The 12,384-nt window shown below is 37.4% G+C and overlaps 1 protein-coding gene across 1 annotated transcript in view; it reads left to right on the forward strand.

Annotated features, from left to right (window-relative positions):
* IL31RA (interleukin 31 receptor A) overlaps nt 1-12,384 on the forward strand; it is a 79,026-nt gene that overhangs the window by 39,380 nt on the left and 27,262 nt on the right. The window contains 3 exon segments of the mRNA XM_041767497.1: nt 3,993-4,110; nt 7,842-8,023; nt 10,346-10,497. Of these exon segments, the coding sequence (XP_041623431.1) occupies nt 3,993-4,110; nt 7,842-8,023; nt 10,346-10,497 (452 nt within the window).

The raw sequence follows: 12,384 nt of genomic DNA on the forward strand, positions 1-12,384 counted from the left end.
TCTCCTGCATTGATTTCTTTTGGGGGGGAGTGGGGTGGTTCTCTGTGCCTCTTGGACCTGGATATATGTTTCTTTTCCCAGATTAGGGAATTTTTTCAGCTATTATTTCTTCAGATAAGTTTTTGCCCTCCTTTTTACTCTTTTCTTCCCTGCTATTCCTATAATGCAAGTGTTAATCAGACTTGATGGAGTCACTGAGTTCCCTAAGACTGTTCTCAAATTGCATAATTTTTTTCCCTCTCATTTGTTCAGTTTGGTTACTTTCTATTACTGTGTCTTCTAGGTCATTAATTCATTCCTCTCTTTCATTTAGCCTTCTATTTATTACATTAAGTGTATTTTTAATTTCATTTATTGTGGTCTTTATCTCTGATTTATTCTTTTTTTTAATCTTTTTGTTAAGTGTCTCACTGATGTCCTCTACTCTTTTCTAAAGTCCAATGAGTATCTTTATGGTCATTACTGTAGATTCTCAATCAGGCATATTATGTCTGTTTTGCTTAGGTCTCTTGCTGTGGATTGGTCCAATTCTTTCACTTGGATATATTTCTCTGTCTTCTCATTTTTTTGTAATTGTCTGTGTCTTTCTATGTGTAAGGTAAGTCAGCTATAGCTCCTGTTCTTAAAGGTAATGGCCATATGAAAAAGAGGTCCTAAAGTGCCTTGCAGTGCACCATTCCCTGCTCCCCAGGACCTAGCTCTTTAGGGAGTTTCTCCTGTGGGTATTGCATTTGCCTTGTTGCATTCTTATCTCTTTTTGCATCAGTTTAGTTGTCTGAAGTGGCTCTCTCTGCCTGTTGTGAGTAGTGTTTGGTTCCTGGCAGGTGTAGCCTGCATTTAAACAAAGTACATGCTGGTCTGCCTTCTACTTTAGACCTGGAGCTGCAGCTATTGGTACTGGCCAGCCTAAGCAGATCTGCAAAGGACACTGTCTGAAGGTCTTGGACTTTTAATAAGGTGTGCTTTAGGCTTTTTCAGAGTCTGCCACCATCAAGACCAAGGCTCTGCAAAAAGCACAGGTTGAGAGATGTAGCACTAGTGAGGTTTATATTGATCTTTTGTGGGAGGGGCTCCACAGTGCTGGGACTGAGGCAAGTGTGACTGGAAAGGGCAGATCCATTGAAGCATGGGGTGGGGGACTTGTTGCAAGCAAGTTAGGTAGGGAGTGTGGGCAAATTACTGGTTCCCATAGGTGGCTATGTGTTTATGCTGGGAGGCAGGGGTGTGAAATGCTGCCTACCAACTCCTTTGTTACTGGAGGAGTCTTTCTGAAGTCCCTAACTAATAGGTGCTTCAAGGATGGAGTGTAGCATTCAGAGGAAAGCAGCTTCTCAAGAAACAGCTGGGAGTATTGACAAAATATGCAGTCACCAAGCTCTCCCTCATTCTTATTTATTATTTCCAGGGGCTACTTTACCCATGGGGACAATGCTCATTTCATAGAACAAATATATGAATAAATATACAAATTCAAAAATCCTAGACTTAAACAAAACAGTAAATGCCATTTTGGAACCATTCTGGAACCATTTATTGCTTGCTGCCTTTTTGTTAGAAGTTAATGCCTCTGACAGAGGTGAAATAAATATAGTGTGAGTTAGGTGTACAAAGAAAATAAAACATCCTTATAGTCTATGATCAAACTAATTAATTTCAAAAGTTTCTTCTCCCCTGGAAAGCCAGGCAGAGTTGAGAGGAGGAGGTTGAGAGTGGGCAGCACTCTTATTTGTTAACTTGGCTCAGTTTCTTCTGGTTTGTAGTGTCTTTCAGCTAATTTAGTCTCTCTGGTGCAAATGCTCACTTTCCAGAGTTCCTGCCTTTCCCCTGCTCCTCTTTAAGATGGTATCCGGGTATATGATCAGGGTTTATATGACTGCAGAGCATCTGGTAAGGGATTGTGAATCTATGTAAGAAAGTCTTTGTGTTGCCTTCTGGTCTTCTCTGGACTGCCTGCTTTGGTCTCATGCTTCCTCTGCTATCTATTGCAGGACAGGTGGCTTTGTCTAGACTTTGAGGCATCAAATTAGCACCTGTTCCTGAAGCTCATGTCCCATTTGTTTTCCTGTGGTCCTGAAGTCTTCTGTATACAGAAGTTTCTTCATCTAAATCCCAGGCCTGGACCAACATCACACATCTATACCCACTCCCCACCCTGAGATACCAGGGACTTCAGGATCTCTGCATACCCTTCCTTGCCTGTATAGAGCTGCTGCCTCAGCTTACACTGTGCCATTGCAGTGTTAGGACTTCTGCATTATGCTGGAGTCGAAGCTGAGTGGATCATAAGTCTTCTTTCATTTATTTTTTATTTTTAAAATATTTTATTTATTTATTCATAAGAGACACAGAGAGAGAGAGAAAGAGAAAGACAGAGACAGGCAGAGGGAGAAGCAGGCCCCATACAGGGAGCCCGATGTGGGACTCGATCCCGGGTCTCCAAGATCATGCCCTGGGCCGAAGGCAGTGCTAAACCTCTGAGCCACCCAGGGATCCAATAAGGCTTCTTTTAGATTAAAGGCTTGTGACCTGCCTCAGGCTGTGCCTGATGAAGTAGGTCACCAGCCAGATGATCTTGTTTCACAGATCCATCTGTGTGTTTCTACTGCTCCACCAAGAACACTGACATCTGAGCTCCTTGCTCTACCTTACTTTCATTGTCTCTCCACCCATCCCCATGAGTATTTTACTTGCTAGAAGTGATGGGCTTTTCCCTATTTCTTGTCTTGCGAGGACTTCTTCCTAGATGCACTGAAGCTTTACTTTGATATGGAAAGGTAACCTAAGTTATGTTCCTCTCCCAAAAATGCCTGCTTCTTAAAATTGGTTTTACTAAAGACTCAAAAAGAAGTTAGTTTCAGTCTCAGAACTGAACATTGCCCTTAGTTTAGATTTGCCTTTGTTCTTAATTATGTATGTGTATATGTCCATGGATGAGTGTGTAGATTAACCCCTTGTCATTTGGTGAAATGTCTAGACCACTTCTCAAAATAATATGTGGGCAGCCCAGGTGGCTCAGTGGTTTAGCCAGTGGTTCAGCCCAGGGCCTGATTCCGAAGACCCGGGATCGAGTCCCACATCAGGCTCCCTGCATGGAGCCTGCTTCTCCCTCTGCCTGTGTCTCTGCCTCTCTCTCTCTCTCTCTCTCTCTCTCTCTCTCTGTGTGTCTCTCATGAATCAATCAATCAATCAATCAAAAGAAAAGAAATAAATAAGAAGGCCTAATAATTACTTTAATTATTAGTAATAGTTACAGTAGTATTTGATATTTTCAAGGTATTTGCAATAAATATAAATATAGTATGAAAATACTCTTTTGATGGTGACATCACAAGTAATGATTCAGCTATAGATTGTTGACCACATTCATGATGAAAGGAAATTATTAATTTCAACAATAAACTAGTGAAAAGATTTTCCTCTTTAAGTTCATGTACCCATAGATTGTATCTCTGGACCCTTGCAGGGTCTAGATCCATACTCTAGATCGTATCTGATTTTCCTATGAAGGAATAGGTATTACTAGGTGAGAAACTACAAGGAGCAAGATTTATAAGCTATGAAAATACAGATAAGAATATTTTAGAAATTTTCTCTATTAATGCAGTCCTTTAGGGAAAAATTATTGATACATAAGTTTGAAGTGTGGTATAGTTGAATGTTTTGTGTTTTTCTCTTTTCCACATATCATCCATTGCCTAAATACCCAGACCGGTTCTAGCATTTGATGCTTTATTTAGTATTTAACTAACACTTTATATTTACCTGGTATTTTAATATGAGTTTTGCTTCTCAAATATTATTTTTGAGTAAGACATAAAAAGTGTTTTTTAAAAAGTAGAAATCTAGTTCTTTGAGGGGGATATTTGAAGAGAGGGAGTTAGATTCTTTCGTTGGCCCTGAATGGGAGAATCTACTATCAACTAATCAAAAAAGACCAGCTTTGATCTGCCTATTTTCATGAAATGATTGTGTGTGTCTTTGTATTTATTTAGTTCTGCCAGCTAAGCCTGAGAACATTTCCTGTATCTTCTACTATGAGGAAAATTTTACTTGCACCTGGAGTCCAGAGAAAGAAGCCAGTTATACATGGTACAAAGTGAAGAGAACTTAGTAAGTATGAGAGCTTGTGTGCTATCAGTGGGAGTAAGGGAAGGAGGCAGAGACTCCTGGTTCATTCTTGGTTCTAGTCAATTATGAAGTGAAGTGTTTTCTCCATTACAGCTTCTTGGTGACCCCTATTTACGTTCATTGTCTGGGGTGACATCTTGGCTACTGTAGCCATGCTGACAGGATCTGTAGCTACAGAGGGAGAGGAGGTGTAACTTTATGATGACCCCTTCTGAGAAGCCCTGAATCAGCTGAGAGTAGTCACCAGTGGAAAAAATCTGTTTGTTTACTATATTCAGCTATATTTGTCCTCTTTCCATAATGTGTCATAAAACTGTTCCTTTTTTATGGATCTAATTATAGTAAGTGAGGTTACAAACCCTGAACTAAGAGGCAGATTTTTCTCAGTTTGCCACTTATTTGCTTGTGACACTTGTCAAAAAGTATTTCACCCGGACAGTGATTCACACATTTGTCACTACCTCAAGCATCCCTTTTTATTCTAATTCTATTAGGATAAAAATTATAAAATTTTTATTATAATTCTAGCCAAAAGCTAGATGTTTTAGTGAGCATTTGCAGATAATTTTTTGAAATTTTAAAAATAGCTCATAAAACCCTTTATGTCCTTCATGTTCCCCTAAGAATAAGGAAGCCCATGTTAGGAAATATTGAAAGATGATCTTTAAATTTTTTCTGTTTCAAAAAGAAAGTCTGTAATTCCAAGTTTCTGTTTTGTTTTGTTTTTAAATACAAGATCTTATTTATATGTTTTTCCCCCCACCCCTTGGAAATTGGTAACTAGTGTTGTACGGAAAGTATACGTCATTTTTTATGGTAGGATAAAAGGAAAAAAGCAAACACTATCCTTTGCAGTACTCATATATCAATGATATGTCAGAGAGATGATTTAAAACAGAGGTCAGGAAACTTTTTCTATAAAGGGACAGATAGTAAATATTTTAGACCTAGAGGAGATTGTGTCTCTGTGAAAATATTTAACACTCCTGCTATAGCAGGAAAGCTGCCATAGACAATGTGTAAACCAATGGACCAGACTGTTGTCCAGTAAAACTATTAGTGAACACTGAAATTTGAATTTCATATAATTTTTACATGCCACAAAGTTTTTTCTTTTTATGTATTTTCCCCAACCATTTAACAATATAAAACCTGTTTGTTTTTTTTTTTAAGATTTTATTTGTTCATTCATGAGAGACACAGAGAGAGAGGCAGAGACATAGAGGGAAAAGCAGGTTCTCTGTGAGGAGCCTGACATGGGACTCGATCCCAGGACCCCAGGATCACGACCTGAGCCAAAGGCAGACGCTCAACCACTGAGCCACCGTCCTTATAAAACCTGTTCTTAACCTGTGGGCCATACAAGAACAGGAAGTAGGCTATACTTGGCCTGCAGGCCTACTTTGCTGAGCCCTGCTTCTGAAAATGAGTGATAAAGGCCCAATAATCCATGGTCCAAGTGTTTTATCTTCCCTCAGATTTATTAGTTCTAGACCTGGTATTGAATAGAAAGTACCTGTAGAATGAAAATCTGACACCCCAGTAAGTGTACTCCTGTTTTTTCTTTTAAGGAGTCATTCGACCTCTTCCATCACTCCCTGTGCATTATCATTCTCACCCATTGGTCATGTAAAAGTAGGAAGCACCTGGTTGTGTTTTCCTTAAGATTTTATTTATTTATTTCAGAGAGAGACAGAACACGAGCAGGTGGGGTGGCGGGAAGGGGCAGAGAGAGAGAGGGCCTAGCTGACTCCCGCTGAGCAGGGAGCCCAATGTGGGGCTCAGTCCCACTACCCTGAGATCATGACCTGAGCTGAAGTCAGGTGGTTAACCAACTGAGCTACCCAGGTGCCCCAGGCCTTGGTGTTCTTAGGCCTGTATACAACCCTTATTGATGGCTCGGGCCTGCTGGGATCTCCAGGACTCCCAGACTGGTTTGTACTTTTCTAAGCTTATCACTGAGAATATCTCTTCAAGGTAGAATGGGAAGATTTCTTGTGGATGGGCAACTCTTAGAAGGGATGATGTTGGGTCAGTGGTATGAACAAAAAACCTACTGATGATCAGAAATGATAGGAATGGCTTTTTCCTTGGGGAAGAATAAGAGGAGTTGGGATGCCTTTCTGGAGGTAGTGACTTTTGAACTGAGAGGTAAAGGAGCTCTAGAGGTGCAGAAAAGGGAAGAAAGGGTATTTCTTAAAGGTTATAGCATGAATAGATGCAAAAATATTCAACTATAGTAATAGTACTAATAACAATGATAGTAACATCTCACTTTTTGACTAAGTGGCTGACATTTTAAAAGTACTTTATGTATATCAGCTTATTTCATCCTCCTAACAGTGCTATGTTATAGATATATTACTATTCTCATTTTAAAGATGAGTAAACTCAGGCATGGAGAGGTTAGGAAACTTGCCCAAGGCATAGAATTCAAACCTGGCCAGCTTTCAGAGCTTGTGCTTTTAACCACAAACCAGTATTACTCTGGAGGCCATTTTTACACTGCACAATAACCATAGAAAACCTTTAAAGTCTTTTTTACTTTCAAAATTTTATTATTCTATATATTTAAGCTCTGCTCCTTTGCCCTCAGCCCCAGCCAACATTGGCATCTTGCAAAGTGGGGACTTTTCTATTCTCTACCTATTTCATCTCTGATATCATTCCCATAGCCATGGAGACTCTGACTATACCCACCCATCTGATTCCTACCAATCTTTGTACTTGTGTTCATTAAGTTGTAGTTTGATAGGATTTAAGTTACCTATATGTCTAAGGAAAAAAATTTAATGAGTTGTCTGAAAACAATATATGCCAATGGTAAAAAATTCAATCTGAAAAATAAAAAGAATGTAAAAAAACCCTTGAAATTCCATCACTAAAGGTAATAACTTTAACATTTTGATGAATACTTTTCCAGACATCTCTAAGAATAGGTTTTTTTTTAAATAAGAAGACTTCATTTTTTTTTCAGATTTTATTTATTTAATCACAAAAGACACAGAGAGAGAGAGAGAGAGAGAGGCACAGGCACAGGCACAGGCAGAGGGAGAAGCAGGCTCCATGTAGGGAGCCCGACGTGGGACTTGACCCCGGGTCTCCAGGATCACACCCTGGGCCAAAGGTTGCGCTAAGCCACTGAGCCACCTGGGCTGCCCTAAGAATAGTTATATAAATATATAAGTTTATATAAATGTGATTATTCAATACTTAATATGCATCCTTTTTTTTTCTTCTACCACCAGTAAGAGTACGGGCATCTTTCCATATCAATAACTATAGATGTATTAAAAACTATATTTTAAATTCTGTTTATATATCTACCACTCTTTATTTAACAAATGCTCTTTGTTTTTTTTTTTTGTTTTTAAGAATAACTTCTCAAGGCTAGAATCTGGGGTTTTCAGGATCCTAGTCAGTATTTCTTACCATTAGGAGATGTATTACAAGCATAGATTTTGGTGGACTTACAGAGTTGCAATTGCAAGGAAGTCTCCATGGCTCATAGCATCTCAGGCAAAAAGCAGGTAACTGATCTCTCCTGGGAAGAGATGAGGAAGCAATTTGGAGAGAGACATCATATTTGGGTTGATATAGTCCTCAAGAGAAACCCAGAATGAAACTAATAAATACATGCTTAATACGTTACGTATGACTTTGTTTCCAAACTGCTGTACTAAACTCATGTTGAATTGCTTTTTCCTTCAAAGCTCTTATGGATATAAAAGTGATATTTGCTCAACTGATAATTCTACAAGGGGAAATCATGCTTCTTGTTCCTTTCTTCCTCCAACAATAACAAACCCAGATAATTACACCATTCAAGTAGAAGCTCAAAATGCAGATGGTATAATGAAATCTGATATAACATATTGGAACTTAGATGCCATAAGTAAGTATCATTTTTATTCTTATATACTCATTTTTTTTTTCTCAAAGAGGTGAAGACCCAAAAGTGATTCAAAACTCAAGGATATGGTAGGTATGTGTTAGGGGTATACCTAGAGTTATGGATATGTATGAGGGTTCCTTTTTCTTCACATCTTCACCAATGCTTGTTATTTCTTGTCTTTTTCTCATACCATTCTGACTAGTATGAGGTGGTATCTTATTGTGGTTTTGATTTGCATTTCTCTGATTATTAGTGATGTTGAGCATCTTTACATGTATCTCTTCACCCTCTCTTTATCTTTGGAAAATGTCTTTTTCAGGTCCTCTGCCCATTTTTTAATTCAAATTGTGTGGGGGTTTTTTTGTTTGTTTTGTTTTGTTTTGGCATTGAGTTGTATGACTTTATATATTTTGGATATTAGTCCCTTTTTGGATATATCATTTGTAGATTTCTTTTTCCACTCAGTAAATTGCCTTTTCAATTTGATGATGATTTTCTTCACTGTGCAAGAGCTTTTTATTTTGATGAGGTCCTGATAACTTATTTTTGCTTTTATTTCCCTTGCCTGAGGGGATATATCTAGAAAAATGTTGCTAAGGCCAATGTCCAAGAGGTTGCTGCCTGTGTTTCCTTTAGGAGTTTTATGGTTTCAGGACTCATATTTAAGTCTTTAATCTATTTTGAGTTTATTTTTGTGCGTAGTGTGAGAAAGTGGTCCACTTTTATTCTTTTGAAGTAGGTATCCAGTTTTCCCAGCACTGTTTATTGAAGAGATTCTTTTTCCCCAGTGTATATTCTCACCACCTTTGTGATATATTAATTGATGATATGTTTATGTTTATTTCTGGACTCTCAATCCTCTTCCACTGATTTATGTGTCTGTTTTTATGCCAGTACCATGCTGTTTTGATTGCTCTAGCTCTGAAGTGTAGCTTGAAATCTTGGATTGTGATACTTGAAGCTTTATTCTTGTTTTTCAAGATTTCTTTGATTATTTGGAGTCTGTTGTGGTTCCATACATATTTTAGCATTATTTTTTTCTAGTTCTGTGAAAAATGTTGTTGTCATTTTGATAGGGATTGTACTGAATCTGTATATTGCTTTGGGTAGTATGGGCATTTAAAATTTTTTAATTCTTCCAATCTATGAGCATGGTATATCTTTTCACTTGTTTCTGTTGTCTTCAGTTTCTTTCACCAGTGTCATAGGTTTCAGAGTACAGGTCTTTTACTTCCTTGTTTAAATGTATTCCTAGGCATTTTATTCTTTTTGATGCAAATGTGAATGGGATTGTTTTTCTTAATTTTCCTTTCTCCTACTCTGTTACTAGTGTATAGAAATGCAACAGATTGCTGTATATTAGTTTTATATCCTGCAACCTTATTAAATTCATTGTTTGGAAGAATTTTTAATGCTAGACAGTACATACTGATTGAATAATGTTATTTAAGAAGACAGAGGTTTTAGTTAGCATAATATCAACTTTGTTTAACAAATAGACAAATATTTACATAGAAAAGCCTGGAAATACACTAGAATGTTATAATGGCTCTGGTTGATGGAAGTATGGATGATTTAAACTTTTTCTTTGTATTTTTCTATATTTAATTTTTTTTGGAATAAGTATATGCTACTTTGAAAACCAGAAAAATGTTACGTATTTTGAAAGAGAGAGATTTAGGGTGAGAATATTCATAGTGTTCAAGGGAAATGAGAGGTGCTTTCTACTAGACACTTTTGGGAGTCTAGGAAAGAGAGGTTGAGGGGAATGGAGAGTAAATAAGGGAAACAACACATTTTCTAGTCATGTAGTCTCTTCATTTGACCTCCTTTCTTGTTGGCATAAGATCTGGAACCAATCAGTAAAAGGTACATTTGTAGAAAAATCAGAGGAATGTTCTCCTCACTGGCCATTCCTTTTTATGGTGGGGTGGGGGAGGTGGGAGAAGCAAGGGTGGCACCATTCCTTTTGTACTGCCTTCCTCTTTCTTTTTTTTAAAGATGTTATTTATTTATTCATGAGAGATGCAGAGAGAGGCAGAGACATAGACAGAGGAAGAAGCAGGCTTCCTGCAGGAAGCCTGAGGAGGGACTCCATCCCAGGACCTCAGGATCCCTACATGAGCCAAAGGTAGACGCTCAGCCACTAAGCCACTCAGGTGTCCCTTGTACTGCTTTCCTAATGCCATCTACATATAACAGATTACAAAATACGCATTATGATTTCCTTTCTAGTTTTCTTTTTTTTCAATTTTAGGTGGATGTTATTGGCACCTTCTGGTCTTTTTGCAAATATTAGAAATTTATGACTTTTATTTTCAGTGAAAATTGAACCACCTGAGATTTTCAGTGTGAAATCAGTTTTGGGCATCAAACGAATGCTTCAAATAAAATGGATAAGGCCTGTGTTGGCTCCTCATTCATCTACTTTAAAATACACTCTTCGATTCAGAACAGTAAATAGTGCCTACTGGGTAAGTTATGCCTTTACAATGTTTCTATTAGTGAGCCCAAATAAGAGAATTATTGATAACTTTTTTTTTTACCTGGAATAATTTTTTCCTTTTTCTACCTTGAAAAAATAGAAGACAGACCATAGTAATACTTTTCTTGCCAATTTCCTATTTGGGCCTTTTAGATCAGACAAGTGTTTCACTTGCATTCTGGGTACAGGGACATATTAAAGAGTGAGAAATTTATTTTTGCATTCCACTCTGGTTGTGTCTAGATGTGTTGGTGGTCAAAGAGTCTATGGCTTGGCTATTTCCTTTTTTATTTTTCCAACCTTTTATGAAATTGTGGTATATGACTTATACTTAGAAAAGTGAGCAAAACATAAATATTACATTTAATAAATTATAGTAAGTCAGCACTTATGTTAGAATCAGTGAGGTCTAAAATAGTATACCAAGGTTCCCTGCCTGCATTTTCCTAATGACAACCCTCATACCTCCTTAAAGCTGTTATCTTGATTTTTCATGGTAAATAATCCTTCACTTTTTATTATGGATTTACCATTTAAACCTGCATCCCTGAACAGCATGGCTTAAGACATTATGTAATAGAAATCCATACATTTTGTATTTTTTAAGTATTTGGCTTCTTTCAGTATTGTACTTTTAAGGTTCATTCATGTTATATAATGCTAGAGTTTATACATTTTCATTGTTGTATAATTTTACATTATACGAACACAGTGGAATCATGGCTTTAATTTGCATTTATCTGACTTTTAATGAGCTCATGTACCTTTTCATGTGTTTATTGTCTATTTAGAGTCCTTCTTTGTGAAGTGTTAATTTAAGCCTTTTGCACATTTTTTTTCTAGTGGGTGGTCTGAATTTTAAATGGACTTGGGGTTTCTTATATATTTCATTTCTGAGTTTCTGTTTGTTATGTGTGTTGTAAACATATCTCACTATGTGGCTTGCCTTTTCACTTTCCTAATGGTTACTTTGGATGAACAGAACTTCTTTATTTTAATATTATCACATTTTATCAAATTTTATCTATTGCATCCTTTCTTAACCTAAACCTTTTCAGAAAGGAAAGTTGGTTAAATTTCACTTGTCTGTGTTTAAGACAAAAGAAATAAAGATGTTCACTCTTCCTCTTGGTTTTCTTTCTATGCCATCTTTGGAACCATACTCCTAGTACCTGACTACATGTAATATAAGATTACTAATTTGTAGTTTTCGAAACCCAGAAGGTAACCCTTAAGCAAGGTAATTCCTGGCACAACATAAGCTCATCTTCCTTCACACCACATTTATTGTCTAAGTAAAGCTAAGGACTTGCTAGGGTTATCTGCCCTTGATTTATTCTGTTTGTCTGAGCCCAGAGTCCTATGGCTGCTGAATAGGATTCAACAAGAAAAATAAACCAGAATCTCTTCCTCTAGAAAATTAATATGCCATGTACAACAGTGAGGGCAGCAGGTGTAAACTACCCCAGCATTCAGCATTCTCTACACCACCTCTTTGACAAACTCACCTACATCTTCACGTATCTTTGCTCTATTCCTTCCAGTGTCTGATGTAAGAGGTCCTTCTTCTTCTCTCCTGAAGGAAATGAGAAGGAAGTGGAATACGTATTTAGTATCTCTCTGCTTTCAGCTTTCAAATACAATCAATTCTAAACCCAACTATAACAACCCAACTTTTCTACAGAAAAAGGTCCTGATCCTTACCCCTCCAAGATGTGGCCCCTATCAAACTCTCCAACCTCATCTTTCATCCAGCCCTTGTTTCTCTAATGGCTCTAAATTGCTGGTTTCCCTTATGTCATGTCATTTCACTATTCTGTCTCTCTGCTTTGTACCTCTCCTCCTTCCCCCAAACTTGTTAAGTCTATTCATGTCT

This window comes from Vulpes lagopus, chromosome 8 (genome assembly GCF_018345385.1).
Source record: "Vulpes lagopus strain Blue_001 chromosome 8, ASM1834538v1, whole genome shotgun sequence".
In the NCBI taxonomy this organism is placed as follows: domain Eukaryota; kingdom Metazoa; phylum Chordata; class Mammalia; order Carnivora; family Canidae; genus Vulpes; species Vulpes lagopus.